Here is an 18,154-nt window from a genome sequence, read left to right on the forward strand (position 1 = left end):
TGCACTTAAAAGTAAAAAAAAAAACAAAATCACTTCTTCACTTCAGGGTGAAGAAGAAAAGAAATGCAATGAAATTGAAATTGTCTGTTCTTGCGGCTTATATTCAATATATGGGTTGAAGATGAAACATATTTAGTTCATCAGGCAAATTTATTTAAACCTGGTCAGGTATATTCTTATTCCACACTAAGAAATTCACTCAAATGTTAAGATCTTCATTTTCATGTTTTTCTGAATCCCACCCAAAGCCTCAGGGTCTATAGGCTTGAATGCTAATCCTAAACAGACACACCTACCTCAGCTTGGCCATGTATTCTGAAACCCCTGAATTTTAGGCACAGGTGTGTTCCTTTAGTGTCCCCAGTAAAGCCAGCAGTAAGTCCACCCCACAGCTAGTCATATGGCCTTGATGATTAGGGACCATTTTACAGGCTATGAAAACTGGAGTCTTTTTTTGGGCTATCCTTAAAAAACATTAATAATCACCATGCATATTATAATTTTGTTCATTTTAAATTCATTTAGGAAATTATTACATCAATAATGTTTGACAAGTAATTACAAACATGTACCATTTACTGTGGATGGCCCAATGTTCCAGAGTATGGCTTGTTCACAAGTTCAGTGTTATGTTTTTCTTAAAACTTAAGCTAACATTCATTCCTTCATTATCTGTAACCGCTTATCCAATTCAGGGTCACAGTGGGTCAAGAGCCTACCTGGAATCATTAGGCGCAATGGAGGGGGCACCACGCCTTCACAGACACAAACACACACTCACACCTACGGACAATTTTTTGAGTCGCCAATCCACCTGCAATGTGTGTTTTTGGACTGTGGGAGGAAACCGGAGCACCCGGAGGAAACCCACGCGGACACCACACCAACTCCTCACAGACAGTCACCCAGAGCGGGAATCGAAACCACAACCTCCAGGTCGCTGGAGCTGTGTGACACTACCTGCTGCGCCACCATGCCGCCCTAAGCTAACATTGTGATATCAAATGCATTCTGTGACAAATATTGCAGCTCTTGTAATCTGTTTATTGCACTCAAATTGTGATTTGGATTGTGGACTGCAGTTTAATTTTCTGCACCTTTGCAGACACTTTCTGGATGAACCCTCAGTTTGTGATTCAGCTTGATGAAGAGGACAATGATCCAAATGCCAACCAAACAGGTTGCAGCATGGTCGTGGGCCTGATACAGAAGAACAGGCGGCAGCTGAGGAAGGTTGGGGAGGACATGAACACCATCGGTTATGCCATCTACGAGGTCAGAAAACTGTTTTTTTTTTTTTACTCCCAGCCCTTGAATACACCTGGGGCTCTGTATGTGTTTTTTTTTTCCGTCTAGCATTGTTATGATCCATGAATTTTAAAGGAGTAGTTTCTATTGAAACTAATGTTACCAACCTTCCTCTTACCAATATTGTATTTCCTTAGGCAATACATTTTTTGTGTCTGTAATAATGTTTTAATTGTGATGCAGATATCAAATAATGGATACTTCTGTATATCAAACAAAGTCCTAAATCATTACAGAATTTTGAATAGTTATAAAAAAAACATGGTTTCACAACCACTTTTAAGTAATGAAATATACAGTACATCCAAATGTTTATAGGGATCCCTTATTCCAGGTATCTCCAAATGTTGGACCTCAGTCCAAACATGGACCAAGTAATAGTTATATCCAGATACATGACTGATTTGTAATAAATTGAAAGCAAATAATAATGCTTATGAAACATTGTTTCTGGACAGTTGTGGTAATAGACAACAGGTACAGACATAGCAAATCCAGTTAATACAGCAAAAGCTTCTCTCAGTGGAATGAAAACGGATTGTTTACCCAGCATGACCAGTTCACTTGAAAGAGCAAGGGGCATGTGAGAGTAAGTAATGATTTGCTACAAAATAACGAAATTTGAAACAGAAAACCAAATTTTGAAATTGCTGCCAATTTTAACCAGTGTGTCTTAAGTGTACCAAAAACATGGCATCAATTTAAAGCACCAATGTGAAGTGCCACTATGAGGCGATGCACAAATCTTGAGCTTTGGCCCTTTGCTGGGAGGATATTTTACAAAATGGATCTCACTGAATCTTAATTAATAGCCCTGGCATATAGCAGGTAAAGTCAGCTACTTTGTGGAGCACCCAGTTTGTACATGGACATTCAGTGCACAGTTTGCATTATCTTTGTACAAACCGGATTCCAAAAAAGTTGGGACACTAAATAAATTGTGAATAAAAACTGAATGCAATGATGTGGAGGTGCCAACATCTAATATTATATTCAGAATAGAACACAAATCACAGATCAAAAGTTTAAACTGAGAGAATGTATAACTTTAAGGGAAAAGTATGTGGTTTCAAAATTTCATGGCATTAACAAATCCCAAAAAAGTTGGGACAAGGCCATTTTTTACCACTGTGTGACATCCCCCCCTTCTTCTTACAACACTCAACAGACGTCTGGGGACATGGGAGACCAGTTTCTAGAAAATAGGAATGCTCTCCCATTCATGTCTAATACAGGCCTCTAACTGTTCAATTGTCTCGGGCCTTCTTTGTCGCACCTTCCTCTTTATGATGCGCCAAATGTTCTCTATAGGTGAAAGATCTGGACTGCAGGCTGGCCATTTCAGTACCCGGATCCTTCTCCTATGTAGCCATGATGTTGTGATTGCTGCAGAATGTGGTCTGGCATTATTTTCTTGAAAAATGCAGGGTCTTCCCTGAAAGAGACGATGTCTAGACTTTTTATTTTTATTTATCGTTACACTTATATAGCGCCTTTCTAGATACCCAAGGATGCTTTACAATCTACACTGCTCAGAATGCTCAATTCACACACACTCACACTGGCGAGAAGCGGCAGCCAAACGCGCACAGCGTACTCTCGACCAGAAACGGCCGTCCACCTGGAGGACTGCATCGGGCACAAGGATTTCACCCAGGACAGAGCGCCAATCCATATCTGGGCACACACACATTCACTCACACATACAGACATTAATTCACACTCATTAACTCACAAACCAGGACAGTTATTACAGAAGCCAATTCACCTTTTTTTTTGGACTGTGGGAGGAAACCGGAGACCCCGGAGGAAACCCACGCAGACACGAGGAGAACATGGAAACTCCACCCAGATGGGACTTGAACCCAAGATCCCAGTGCTGGGAGGCGAACGGGCTAACCCCCAAGCCACCGTGGGTGCACACCGTAGATGGGTGCATATATTGTTCTAGAACCTGAACATAGTTCTCTGCATTAATGGTGCCTTTCCAGACATGCAAGCTGCCCATGCCACAAGCACTCATGCAACCCCATACCATCAGTGATGCAGGCTTCTGAACGGAGCGTTGATAACAACTTGGGTTATCCTTGTACTCTCTGTCCTCTCTGGTCCTTGTGTTCCATAAAGAACTACAAATCGTGACTCATCTGACCACAGAACAGTCTTCCATTTTGCCACACTCCATTTTAAAAGACCCCTGGCCCAGTGCAAACGTCTGAGCTTGTGGAGCTTGCTTAGAAATGGCTTCCTCTTTGCACTGTAGAGTTTCAGCTGGCAACAGCGGATGGCATGGTGGATTGTGTTCACTGACAATGCTTTCTGGAAGTATTCCTGAGCCCATTCTGTTATTTCCTTGACACTGGCATTCCTGTTTGAGGTGCAGTGACGTTTAAGGATCCGGAGATCACGAGCATACAGTAGAGTTTTACGGCCTTGACCCTTACGCACAGCAATTGTTCCAGATTCTCTGAATCTTTTGATGATGTTATGCACGGTTGATGATAACTTAAAAGTCTGCTATTTTACGCTGTGTAACACCATTCTGGTATTGCTGCACTATCTTTCTGGGCAACAATGGTGGAATTGGTGATCCTCTTATCATCTTGGCTTCAGAGAGACACTGACACTCTGAGAAGCTCTTTTTATACCCAATCATGTTGTCAATTGACCTAATTAGTGTAAATTGGTCTTCCTCCTGTTCGTTATATGCTCAATTTCCTTTTTCTAGCCACTTATTTCTACTTGTCCCAACTTTTTGGGGATTTGTTGACACTGTGAAATTTTGAATCAACATATTTTTCCTTTAAAATGTTACATTTACTCAGATTAAACTTTTGATCTGTCATCTATGTTCTATTACGAATAAAATATTGACATTTGCCATCTCCACTTCATTGCATTCAGTTTTTATTCACAATTTGTTTAGTGTCCCAATTTTTTTGGAATCCGGTTTGTAAAAAAGCATGAATGGAATGGGAATGCACTGAAGCAGTTAGACACCGTGCCCAATGTCAAGTTTTGGCCAGAGGCAAGAAGTCCTCCATTCAGCATCTTTGGAATTAGTACCAGAATTAACCATCCAACATCATCCATCCATCCAACTTAGGGTCACGGGGGGTCCAGAGCCTACCTGGAATCATTGGGCGCAAGGCGGGAATACACCCTGGAGGGGACGCCAGTCCTTCACAGGGCAACACAGACACATTCACTCACACACTCACACCTACGGACACTTTCGAGTCGCCAATCCACCTGCAACGTGTGTTTTTGGACTGTGGGAGGAAACCGGAGTACCCGGAGGAAACCCACGCGGACACGGGGAGAACACACCAACTCCTCACAGACAGTCACCCGGAGCGGGAATCGAACCCACAACCTCCAGGCCCCTGGAGCTGTGTGACTGCGCCACCGTGCCGCCCCCCATCCAACATCAGTGTCCTCATTAATGCTCTTGAAGTTGAATGCTTATAAATTCTCCCAGCAATGTTCCAAATCTAAAGCTCTCCTAGGATACAAAAGGTGCTACTGATGCATGGGGGAAAATCTCCTTTTAATTTTTTTTATTTCAGAAGTAATGTTATTTGAGCAGAAGTATACATACCTAAAGCAATATAATGTGTGGGTCTGGTGTCTGTTTAAATGTTTGGTTTAAGGTGGCTTTACAATTGGACAATGATTATTGGAATTAAACTTCACACACTAAACAGATTATGGCTTACTGTCTGAATTTGGGCCAAGATGTAAGTCATGTACATTTATAATTTCCACTGAAATTTTTTCTTCAAACTGCTTTTCAGGATTGTTTAATGTTAGAAAAAATGAACTGCCAGATTAAAGATAGGAGAAGAAGAGAATGGAGGGGTCAGAAGGGAAGGAGGAAGTGAAACCTAATGTGGAAAATAACATGAGGAAAAATGCATGTTTAAAGATGAGATTGGGGGACTGGCAGTTTGTGAATGCAATATAAAAATGTTTTTAGGGAAAACTGAAAAATACAACAATGAATCAAAAATGTTTTGCTCTGGGAAGATTTCAGTGCTCTTTTTCCAAAAACAACTTTTTCTCTTAGGTATAAACCTTAAGGGAAGATTTTTCACTTGAGGTATTTTATGAAACTAGGCACAGGATTTGTTCTTACACTACTGTGTACACAACCACACAATTGCTATTCTAGACCATCTAAAATAAGAGATAGGAGACATAGGACATTTCTTCAACTCCTTTTAGTCCCAGCATAATTCCTTATGATTTTTTTTTCATGTCTTTACTGTTATTCTTCCAATATGAAAATGGAATGTGAATGCCATCACCACACCATTAAATAGAAAACAACGGGAATGCCCAAAACTAGTGATTACCCGTGCATTCTTCAGTGAACAAACAAATATGTTGGCTTGTTCCAATATCAGACTTATTTATCACCAAAAAAATTAGTCATCTGCCAAAATAGTTTTCATCCCATGAAGGAACGGCAAAAAATAAAATATCTTAGTTCATGTCATCATGTATTTGAAGCTGACCCTTTTTCTTTTGTATCCTCACAGGTGCCTGCTCAGGTAAGAGTGAATCCTGTATCCAATCAAATGACATTTTCTGCTAAAACATATGAAACCTTCTTTTTTCCAGCCCTCTGACTAGCGCTTTCATCTTCTCAGTTCCAAGGCCAGAGGGACGTGCACCTTGATAAAAACTACTTCCTGACACATGCTCAGAAGGCTCGATCAGAAACCTTTATCAACCTGCGGGAGGTCTGTAGCAGGTTCAATTTGCCACCAGGAGAATACCTAATCGTCCCCTCCACCTTCGAGCCTAACAAGGATGGGGACTTCTGTATTCGTGTATTTTCTGAGAAGACGACTGATACACAGTAAATATTCACTTTTTTCTAATACAGACACAAGTACTGATACAGGTTAAATGATATTTTTTTGAAAAAATTATTGCTTAAATGCCTGACACAGGATGTCACATATATAAAATTTGTCATCCAATATTTCTTTCAATGTTTTAATATGCGACTACTCTGTCTTTGCTGTAGAAACATCTTTTCCTTTTCTAGATTTACTTTTTTTCTGTTTTTGAGAATTGTGGGTAGGAACTGTTTATTCAGCCGTATTTCACAGAGAGAACTTAAGGTGGTGCCACTAAATGGCCTATTGTTAATTCAGCCATATTTCACATACCAGTTCATGAACTAAACTTGGTTCATTCGGTGGTGACCAGAGATCCTCTTTTTTTCTGGTCACATGCTCTTTTTGGGACCTAAAAAACGCGTGTTCAAGGGGTCAGAAGGTTGAGAGCTGAACTGGGACACACTTGGGCTGCTTCAGCGCTGTAGGTCCACCGTTCAGAGCGGTGCACCTTAGTGTTTTACTGGAGCCTCAAACAGAAATGTGTTCAATGTTGTTGAAGTAATATTTATCATCTCTTTTTCATCAGTCTCTTCTTTATGTTTGAAGAATGTTCCTGTGACACAGCCTTTTGTTTTCTACTATATATTTAACAAAGTTATTTTGTCTGTTTCTATAACGACACGAATACACTGCCACATCTCACCGTTACTGACTTTCTGACGAGTAAATTACATCTGCACAACTTTTTGTTTAACTTTACATGAAAAAGGGCAAAATCTCTGGATTATTAAACCAGAACACCAGAGTGAAGTGTTACTCAAAATAAACCAGACTGTGAATTAGTTACAGCACCGTTTTACCAGTCAGACCCTTATAGAAATGTAGGTCCATAGAGTTAGTTCCAGCGATGCCCTGTTTCTTCATCCAGTCTAGATTACTTGGTTGATAAAATGTTAAGGTGCTTGGTTTTAGAAATGTTCAGAAACTTAAATGTTAAAATGTTATCTTGTTGCTTTCTGGGAAAAAAGTTTCTTCAATGTCATCTCAACATGATGCTTCAGTTTTATAGCTTTGAATGAACAGAAAATAACAGGCTTTCCATGATCACACATACACTGTCAGCAACGGACAAGATAAACAATTTTTATTGTTTGTTATTATTGTAAACAAAGACATTGATATGAAAGCTTCTCTAGAACTTCCAATGACAAGGGGATGTATTTTGGGCGTTCCTGTTTTTGAAATGCCAGAAAAACCTCTGTGACAATGGCTATATGGCTTATTGTGGTCTAACTAAATTAGGCTTGCCTAGTTTCCCTTTGCTCTTCTTTTTATAGCATTTTATTGTGACAATGTTTATTCATATTATTTAGCATAATGCTGGAACTTGTAAATAAATACTGTATATTTACACAATGCAATTTGTTCTCAACAGACGATGTGATGATCCAGTGGATGCTAAATTAGATGATGTGAGTTTTTGCATTTTTTTTTAATTAGTCACCTAAAAAAGACTCACAATGAAAGAGTTAATATAAATAACATTTTACATTAAAATAAAACATTCTACAGTTAGTTTTATGTAAATAAACAAGTTATAAACTTTTGTTTATTAAGGAAACTGTGTCAGACAGTGAAGTAGATGCTCCCTTCAGGGCTCTATTTCAAAAGCTTGCTGGAAATGTAAGTACAGAGCTTCAATTTGGTTTGAATTGCTATATTCCCTATGTATCATTTATTTAGTTAATCCCATTATGTAAAATTGTGATGGTCATTCTCTTCACTGGATTTTGTTAACAGTGTAATCTTTTGTGTGTATCTGAAATTAATTTATGTCTTAATTAGTTTATATTAATTAATGTAATATTAATTAATAAATTAGGAAAATCATTAATTTAATTAAATTAATTATTTGCCTCTCCCTTCCAGGATATGCTAATCTCTGCTTCAGAACTCAAAACAATTTTAAACAAAATTATTGCAAAACGTATGTATGCTCTTTTTGTTCCTATTATCTAAAATCAGAGCTTTGAAATGTCTAGTCCTATTTCCTGATTGCTGGCTTTCTTTTTCTTTGCTGGAATATTTCTTTAGGAACTGACATTAAAACAGATGGCTTCTCACTGGACACCTGTCGGACCTTGGTCAACCTCATGGATGTATCCTTCTTGCTTTTCTTGAACATTTCCTGCTTATTTGCAATTGCTATAAACCTGGATGAATATAGACTGTTATATCGTTGCTAGGGTAAGGGTTAGGGCTATTTTCTTGTTTACTAAATCATATGAACACATTAGCTGCCATTCACATTTTGAAAATTTAATGATGAATGGGCTTGGAATTACGTTTTAAAATTTAGCGTAGAATAGAATCTTATACATTGACTTTCACTATAAGCTAAGACATTTTTTTCTTCTGCTATAAAGTTACTATTTTGGAGATAGATATTTTTTTTGGTGAGCGAAAATATAGTTCAGTGTTCGACTCTTTATTTATTTGAGAAAAAATTGTGTAACTTATTTTAAAAGAAAAGCACATAATTCTTTGCATAAGTTTGGTCAAAAATATGTATATAGTTTTTGTCTCAAATTTCTGCAAACCTCTACAACAAGGTATTTTAGTGCTGAGAAGTATTCATCTTTCCGTACTTTACCAGTGTGTAGACTGGCTCTATTTATTGACAGGTGGGACTTTCCCTATGAACTGATGCAATGTTACAAGCTTTCTCATTCCCTTTTCTACCTGTGAATGATCTCCGCCTCCTTAATTATGAGGCGTTATAGACTAATGTATTTTATGTAAACATCAGGAATATTATACTGAAATTTTACATACTCCAAACAGCATGCATAAAATATTTAAAGTTAGTTATCTTACTACCGTACTTTAATGTTTGCCAAAATTGGTTACAAAGGGTTAATAATACTGTTCCATTTCAAATGATCATTTGTAAAAATATTATAGTATATATGTATATTCATTCATTATCTGTAACCGCTTATCCAATTCAGGGTCGCAGTGGGTCCAGAGCCTACCTGGAATCATTGGGCGCAAGGGGGTGCCAGTTCTTCACAGGGCAACACAGACACACACATTCCCTCACACCTACGGACACTTTTGAGTCACCAATCCACCTGCAATGTGTGTTTTTGGACTGTGGGAGGAAATCGGAGCACCCGGAGGAAACCCACGCGGACAACACACTAACTCCTCACAGACAGTCACCCGGAGCAGGAATCAAACCCACAACCTCCAGGCCCCTGGAATTGTGTGACATTACCTGCTGCGCCACCATGCCGCCCTATATATGTATAGTGTCAATGTATTGAATTGTGAATTAGGTGAAGTGTAAATTTTTCATTTAAAGCGATAATATTTGTTTTTTATTATTCATCTTTAATATTGCCATGACAACTATCTACTATCTAAATTTATTCAACTCTCTAAATTTATTGAAATACCTGTTCCTAGTCTCAAGTCTAGATCATCAAAAAACTAGCAGTAATTATCAGACCACTTAAATAACCTGGTGGGAACAAAAACTGAAGTTGACCTTTTTATTTCTCCCATATTAAACATAAACACTGCACTTAGTAGACTCTAACTAAAGTTTAGTAGTATTCTAGAATGAGTCCCTTAACTGACACTCAGGACAGTGGTGATGGGAAGTTGGGCCTGGGAGAGTTTGCTACGCTGTGGAAGAAAATACAGAAATACTTGGTGAGTGACAGGAAGCTTCATTTAGACATCATCCTATCTAAACTAATGTAACAAGCACAAACATCATATCAGCTCTCTATATGAATATGGAGTATTTAGTGACCATTTTTATTGGAAATCAGTACATTAATTGAATTTAGGAATACATTACAATCTTGGTATCATATTGACATAATGTTTTCTAAAATGAGCATAAGATTTTACCACACTCATGTCTGAATTATTTGTTATTTATAATGTTTTTGTGATGTTGGGCTACTGTTCTAATATTTTATTCAGTGCCTTTTTGTCCATAAATTAATGCTACAGGGGGGGGGGCATTTATATGGATACACCTTAATAAAATGGGAATGGTTGGTGATATTAACTTCCTGTTTGTGGCACATTAGACCATGGTGGCCATTTTGAAGTCGGCCATTTTGGATCCAACTTTTTTTTTTCAATGGGAAAAGGGTCATGTTTCATGAGTTATTTACAAGTTTCTGACCACTTATAAAATGTGTTCAAAGTGCTGCCCATTGTGTTGGATCGTCAATGCAACCCTCTTCTCCCACTCTTCACACACTGATAGCAACACCGCAGGAGAAATGCTAGCACAAGCTTCCAATAATTTTGATGTGTCACATGACCCTCTTCCCATTGAAAAAACAAAAGTTGGATCCAAAATTGCCGACTTCAAAATGGCCACCATGGTCACCACCCATCTTGAAATGTTTTTCCCCTTCCATATAATAATGTGCCACAAACAGGAAGTTAATATCACCAACCATTCTCATTTTATTAAGGTGTATCCATATAAATGGCCCACCCTGTATATTTTCTTTACTCTTATTTATTTACTCTAACAGTAAATAAAATATTCTATTCTGTTGGATTAAGAATCCATTTCAGCAGATATTTTCATAAAACTTAATGGCTATTGGCATTATTGGCATCATTGATAGTGCTGATGTGTGGACGTTTTTTCTCATTCTCATCAGTTTTATCCGCAGTCATGTGAATATGTTTGTGTAGAAACAGACCCACTTTATATAGCTCCTCTGAACTGTCCATTTAAAAATATTTAATATTTTTATTTTTAAACTAGGAAAGAGTTTATGTAGACAGAGTCTCTTGTCATTTTTTACAGTCATTTAACAATCTCTAACATCTCTAGCCTGTTAAATACTGTTAAAAGCAATTGAATTAAATGTTTATATGTTTATAATGTTTTTTTTTAATATTATTTAAAAAAACTAAACATAACTGCTTAATACAATCAGACAAAAAACCATCTCGTGACCACTCCCATTTATTTGGTGACATACTGACAATTGCTGTTCTTAATGCACTTTAATATTACAAACAATTGTTGGTTGTAATTATTTCTTGTTTATTTTCTGTTGTAGGGCATCTACAAACGCAACGACATGGATAATTCCGGGACTATCAGCAGTCCAGAGTTGCGTCTAGCCCTGAAGGAAGCTGGTGAGTCAAGTTTTTTATCAAAACAAATGGTTTACATGTTTTTTACTTGATTTATATTGTTTTTTTTCCTACAGTTCTAGTGGTGTACTGCTATATAAGACTGAAAAATAGAAAATCTATCACAAATTCTCACATTTATATATTTTTCTATTTTTTTTTTTTACTTTTGAAGATTATTTGTTGGAGTCACAATATAAACAAATGAGTGAAGTTATTAGCTGGTTACTCATCAGAACGTGTTACCCTGTTCAAGTTCAAGTTCAAGAACTTTATTGTCATTTCAGCAGTATACAGTGTTTACAGTACACAGTGAAACGAAATAATGTTCCTCCAGGACCAAGGTGCTACATAAAACAATACACAACATTAAAGTGCAACTAGTGCAAAGCTACTGCAAACATAAAACAGTGCACACACATTAAAGTGCAAAAGACATGGCTAAGAAAATACAAAACAATATCCATACAATACAATGCAATACAAGACAATACAAAACCATAAGTACTGTCACATCCTGGCCCAGTCCTGTCTGTTTTCCCCACCATGTGCTCATGTAGCACATGGCTCTGTTTGTTATTGTTATTGTCCTTGTCTCCGCCTATGTCCCGCCTTCTTTCCTCCTCCTTGTCAGCGTCCTCATCAGTGTTTGTAATCCTGCCCCTTCATTATTAGTCTCAGGTGTCCTTGTGTGTATTTAAGTCCCCTTGTCTCACTTCCTCTTGTTGCACATTTCACCTATGTATTCCTTCCAATCTGTCTGTTTCTGTTGCTCTTCACCGTCGTTGTTTCTGCTGTTTTCACACTGTTTTCCTCCGTAGTCGTCTGTCTCTGCTGTTCCTCGTGTTGTTTTCTCCCAAGTCTATTAGCCTCGTCTGTTCATCGTTTTTTCTGCCCGAGTCTGTATGTCTTTGTTTTGTTATAGTTTTGGTTAAATAAATTTGCTGTGTTTAGTGTGTGCGTCCGCCTCCGTCAGTCCGCTCCGTGATTCCTGACAGAATGACCGACCCACTAAAGGACGCAGCTAACACGGCCATGTCGCCGGATAAAGCCATTAAAATAGCAGAGGACTTACTAGCCATAAGGGTGGGTGATCAACCTGCTATTTTGCAATCCTACCTGGGTGTACCTGCGGAATTTGAAGGAGGTCGCAATTGTAAGGGTAAAAATTATTACTGCAGTGTAAAAATTATTTTGAATATTTGCCCTGTCCTAATCCTCCTGAATTTATCCAGGTCATGTTTGTTAAATCTCTCCTTAGAGGAGAAGCGTTACGGTGGTCAGAAAAACTAATTAAGGAAAAGGCCCAGGATCTTACCGTAGAGACATTTTTTGAACTGTTAAACGAGAGATTCTCCCATTCTGCTCCCGAGGATTACCCCCTCTGGTCCGGGGAAATTTTTTTTGGGGGGGGTGGGTTTGAGGGTAGGGGCTGTTAGCCTCAAACCGCTGGACATGGGAAATGAGGCTAACAGGGACGCATCCCCGGGGGAACTACGGTTGAAGAAGTCCCTCAAGAGTGTGCCCATCAGTCCCCCTAAACCCGCAGTACGTCCAGCACGTGCCCGGCGAGCAGCACAAGCCCCTGCCTCTGTGGACGTCTCCGCTCCTGTTCCCGAGATGGCGGCGAACCCCGCCGCTCCTCTCCCTGAAAAGGCGGCTTCCTCATCCGTTCCTCTCCCTGAGAAGGCAGCTTCCACAGCCGCTCCTGTCTCCGTGAAGGCGGCAACCGCCGCTCCTGTCCCCGAGAAGGCGGCTTCCACGGCCACTCCTGTCCCCGTAAAGGCGGCAACCGCCGCTCCTGTCCCCGTGAAGGCGGCTTCCACAGCCACTCCTGTCTCCGTGAAGACGGCAATCGCCGCTCCTGTCCCCATGAAAGCGGCAATCGCCACTCCTGTCCCCGTGAAGGCGGCTTCCACAGCCGCTCCTGTCCCCGTGAAGGCGACAATCGCTGCTCCTGTCCCCGTGAAAGCAGCAACCGCCGCTCCTGTCCCCGTGAAGGCGGCTTCCACAGCCGCTCCTGTCTCCGTGAAGGCGGCAATCGCTGCTCCTGTCCCAGTGAAAGCGGCAAACGCTGCTCCTGTCCCCATGAAGGCGGCTTCCACAGCCGCTCCTGTCCGCGTGAAGGTGGCAACCGCCGCTTTTGTTGCAGTGAAGGCGGCAACCGCCGCTCCTGTCCCCGAGAAGACGGCTTCTGCCGCTCCTGGTCCAGAGAAGGCGGCATCCGCTGCACCTGCTCCAGAGAAAGCGGCGTCCCCCGCCACTTCTGTTCCAGCGAAGGCGGCTACCCAGGCCGCTCATGTCCCTGAGAAGGCGGCTTCCTCAGCCGCTCTCTGTCCTCGTCCCTGTACCTGTGTCTGCCTTTGTCTCTGTTCCTGTCCCTGTCACTGTGTTCGTGTCTGTCCCCATAAACGTCCTGGTCCCTGTTCCCCTGCCAAGTCCTGTCCAGTCCCCATTGCTGTCCGGTATCTTATCTCAATTCCAGTCCCCGTTTCAGTCCAGTGTCTTGTTACCTGTCTCTCCTCCTGTCCAATCCAGCACCCAGCCTCAGTCCAGTCACCTGTCATGTCTCCATTCCAGTCCCCAGTCCCAGTTCCCGGTTTTGGCACCTGTACAGTCCCAGTACCTAGCCTCAGTCCCGTCACCAGTCTTGTCCCAGTTTTCTACACCTGTCTAGTCTCAGTCCCCGTCCAGTGTTCAGTCAAATGTCCAGCACCCTGTCTTGTCCTCTGTCCAGTCACATGTGCCTGCTCCTGCCCTGTCTCCGATTCTGTCCTCCGTCTTGTCACGAGTGCCATCTCCTCTTTCTAGTCCTGTCCAGTGTCCGTTTCAGTCGAGTCTCTTGTCCCCAGCTCCATTTCCTGTCTTGTGGGTTCATTCTGTTTTGTTTTTCCTGGCCCCTCCTGTGCCAGCTCCTGGGGAGTCTAGCTTTGCGCACCCCAGTAGTTGCGCATCTTGGAGGGGGCATCTGTCACATCCTGGCCCAGTCCTGTCTTTTTTCCCCACCATGTGCTCATGTAGCACATGGCTCTGTTTGTTATTGTTATTGTCCTTGTCTCCATCTATGTCCCGCCTTCTTTCCTCCTCCTTGTCAGTGTCCTCATCAGTGTTTGTAATCCTGCCCATTCATTATTAGTCTCAGGTGTTCTTGTCTGTATTTAAGACCCCTTGTCTCACTTCCTGTTGTTGGACATTTCACCTCTGTATTCCTTCCAAATCTGTCTGTTTCTGTTGCTCTTCACCGTCGTTGTTTCTACTGTTGTCACACTGTTTTCCTCCGTAGTCGTCTGTCTCTGCTGTTCCTCGTGTTCTTTGCTCCCAAGTCTATTAGCCTCGTCTGTTCATCGTTTTATTTCTGCCTGAGTCTGTATGTCTTTGTTTTGTCATAGTTTTGGTTAAATAAAGTTGCTGTGTTTAAGCATGTGCGTCTGCCTCCGTCAGTCCGAATCCTGACAAGTATGGGGGTTTGGTGGAGGGACTTGCGATCTGCCACAGTGCAGTTCCCAAACCAGACAGTGATGCAGCTTGTCATGATGCTCTCGATGACTCCTCTGTAAAAAGTGGTGAGGATAGGAGGTGGGAGATGAACCTTCTTCAGCCTTCGCAGAAAGTAGAAGCGTTGCTGGGCTTTCTTTCTGATGTTACTGGTGTTAGTAGACCAGGTGAGATCATCCGCTAGGTGAACATCAAAGAATTTGGTATTCTTGACATTCTCCACAGCAGAGTTGTCGATGTTCAGTGGCGATTGCTCACCCCTTGTTTTTCTGAAATCTACAACCATCTCTTTGGTTTTGTCCACGTTCAGAGACAGGTTGTTGACTTCACACCAGTCAGTTAGCCGCTGTGCCTCCTCTCTGTATGCTGACTCGTCGTTCTTACTGATGAAACCCACCACAGTCGTGTCATCAGCGAACTTGATGATATGATTTGAGCTGTGCATTGCTGCACAGTCATGGTTCAGCAGTGTGAACAGCAGTGGACTGAGCACACAGCCCTGGGGGGCTCCAGTGTTCAGTGTGATGGTGCTGAATGTGTTCCTACCGATCCGGACTGACTGAGGTCTCCCAGTCAGGAAGTCCAGGATCCAGTTGCAGAGAGAAGTGTTAAGGCCCAGTATATTCAGCTCAGCATTCAACATCATGATCGGTAAGCTGAGGTCTATGAACAGCATATGTGTTTTTCTTGTCCAGGTGTGGACTTTCTCGCCGTTACGTTGTTCTGTGGCTCAAACTGTGCGTAGAAATGGTTCAGCACATCTGGTAGGGAAGCATCTCCATCACAAGCAGGTGGTGTAGTCTTGTAGCTGTTGATGCTCTGGATGCCCTGCCAAGTGCTCCGAGTGTCTCTACTGCTCTGGAAGTGGCTGTGGATGATCTGACCGTGTGCACGCTTTGCCTCTCTGATAGCTCGGGAGAGTTTGGCCCTCGCTGTTCTCAGGGCCGCCTTATTGCCTGATTTGAAAGCGACATCTCTAGCCTTCAGCAGCGCACGCACCTTTGAATTCATCCACGGCTTCTGGTTGGAGCGGATAGTGCTGGTCACTGATGATGCATACTCTTCCAGGTTGATTGTGTTGTTGTAAGTTGCAGCCTCTCTGAACAGATTACTTCTGATGGCCAGATTTTCACCTCTTTCAGAACAGGTTTCGATCGCCTGACGATGGGTCTGTATGCAGGAATTAGTGATCTGAGTGTCCGAGGTGGGGGCGGGGCTCTGCCCTGTACGCATCTGGAACGTTTGTGTAAACAAGATCCAGCATGTTTGCTCCTCTCGTAGCAAAGTTCACATACTGGTGGAATTTAGGGAACACTTTCTTGAGATTTGCATTATTAAAATCTCCAGCAACAATAAACAGTCCATCTGGGTGTGTGTTTTGGAAATCGCTTATGGCTTCGTATAATTCCCACAGCGCTTGATTTGTGCTTGCATCGGGAGGAATATAAACTTCGATGATAAATTCTCGAGGTAAATAAAAAGGTCTACATCTCACAGCCACAAACTCCACTAACGATGAACAATAAGCAGAGACCAGCACAGAGTTCTTACACCATTCAGTGTTGATATAGACACACAAACTACCGCTGCGAGTCTTACCGCATAGCACTGGGTCTCTGTCGGCTCGAAACGCGGCTAGCCCATCTAGCTGAATGGCGGCGTCGGGAATACTGTCGCTGAGCCATGTCTCCGTAAAAACAAAAACACAGCAGTCTCTGTATTCTCGCTGTGCAGTTCGCTGAAGTTTGATATAGTCCAGTTTATTATCCAGCAAGCAAACATTGGAGAGAAAGAGAAGGGATTTCCTACCGGCTCGGTAGACTAGCATGGATACCCCCTCGCTTGCCGCACTTCTGTCTCCTCGCACACTGCTTGCGTTGTCTCCTTCCCCGGCCACCGGCATCAGGAAACGTCGAGGCTTCAGGGCCTGGCCTCCGTAGCAAGCGGAGGTTCCGCAGCGTCTCCTGGTGGTCATCGCTGATATTGTATATTACCTGTTTGCGATATTGAAGCAGTGTCTAGCGGCGATATATACGTACTGCATGTGTTTCTGCTTCCATATATTACAAATGAAAATGAAAAAAAAAAACAAAAGCCCGCTTGGTTCCGGAGCGGCCGCTGCAGGCGTGTTCACGCGCACGCCGCCATCTCATATTATGATGAAATAAGGGACAGTTTTAAATAAGGACTGTGCAAGTAACAGTTAAAGCACAATTCTTACAGTATGTAAATTGACTGGAACAATTTGCCCTTTTTTCTATGCTTGCTGATTTTAGCACTAGAACTACCAAACCGCTGCCATTTGGCAACTATACCTTTAAATCCCAAAGAACTGCCATTTGGCAGGTGTGAATAGTTCTTCTTGCGTCCAGTGTTATGTAAATGAGTCCATGAGTCAACCCATGAGTCACAGAGGTTGACATGGTTGAGGATCATGTCCAAAGCCTGCTGTGTACTGTAAACCTTTGCCATCTTTGCTTCTCAGTCAACAGAGTAAGTGAAATATTTGTGGTGACGTGGTTTTTATCCACAAGGAGGTGGATACACACATAATCGTTATCATCATCATTCACGCTATCACCCATCACACCCATCCCTGTTCACTGTTACCTGGTATTGGCATATTTCGATCTAATGGCTGCAACAACAATATTTTTTAAATAAATATAGAACCCAGTTACCTCCATTGTGTATATTTGTAATATTGTACTATAGTGAGAAATGTTTATTCTATTTTATTTCACTCAGCATGTAGCCAGATAGGCTATTTACTTTGGTGCAGTTTATTATATAAAGTTCATGCACTTTATTAACAAGATTTCCTATGTCTGCAGTCATCTTTCTCTTGATTCTAAAACTGACACAAAGACATTATTTGAACTGTAATTCCAAAACATCTCAAGTCTGCCTCCTTTGTACTAATTTTAGTCAAAATAGATAAAGTTCAGATTTTTTAACCATTATTTTAAGTAATATTGTCTTTTGAAAACTGCCAATAGGTAAAGATATTTTTACATACATTTATACAAAAAAACAACCCTCAGCTACTTGTAAATAAGACATTTTTACTTAAACTTTTTTAAAATCCAAAGTAAAAGAATCTTATCCTGACATTTTGTCTTGTTTTAAGTCAAAATATCTCACCCCACTGGCAAATTTTTTTTCTTGACAAGTAAATATGACTCAAAATAAAATACTATTTTTGAGCAATTTTTACTTATTAACTTATTTTTTTATTTATATTTTTCAAGGTTTTTGTAGGTTTCACATCAAATAATATTGCATTAGATCAACAAATATAAACTAAAAAGCGT

At 41.1% G+C, this 18,154-nt stretch overlaps 1 protein-coding gene across 1 annotated transcript in view; it reads left to right on the forward strand.

Annotated features, from left to right (window-relative positions):
* LOC136676249 (calpain-2 catalytic subunit-like) overlaps window positions 1-18,154 on the forward strand; it is a 35,479-nt gene that overhangs the window by 13,383 nt on the left and 3,942 nt on the right. The window contains exons 10-18 of the mRNA XM_066653108.1: window positions 1,106-1,275; window positions 5,853-5,864; window positions 5,964-6,175; window positions 7,597-7,633; window positions 7,779-7,844; window positions 8,091-8,148; window positions 8,256-8,320; window positions 9,813-9,881; window positions 11,270-11,348. Of these exons, the coding sequence (XP_066509205.1) occupies window positions 1,106-1,275; window positions 5,853-5,864; window positions 5,964-6,175; window positions 7,597-7,633; window positions 7,779-7,844; window positions 8,091-8,148; window positions 8,256-8,320; window positions 9,813-9,881; window positions 11,270-11,348 (768 nt within the window). The remainder of the gene's footprint in view (window positions 1-1,105; window positions 1,276-5,852; window positions 5,865-5,963; window positions 6,176-7,596; window positions 7,634-7,778; window positions 7,845-8,090; window positions 8,149-8,255; window positions 8,321-9,812; window positions 9,882-11,269; window positions 11,349-18,154) is intronic.

The sequence above is a fragment of the Hoplias malabaricus genome, chromosome X2, assembly GCF_029633855.1.
Source record: "Hoplias malabaricus isolate fHopMal1 chromosome X2, fHopMal1.hap1, whole genome shotgun sequence".
Taxonomy (NCBI): Eukaryota; Metazoa; Chordata; class Actinopteri; order Characiformes; family Erythrinidae; genus Hoplias; species Hoplias malabaricus.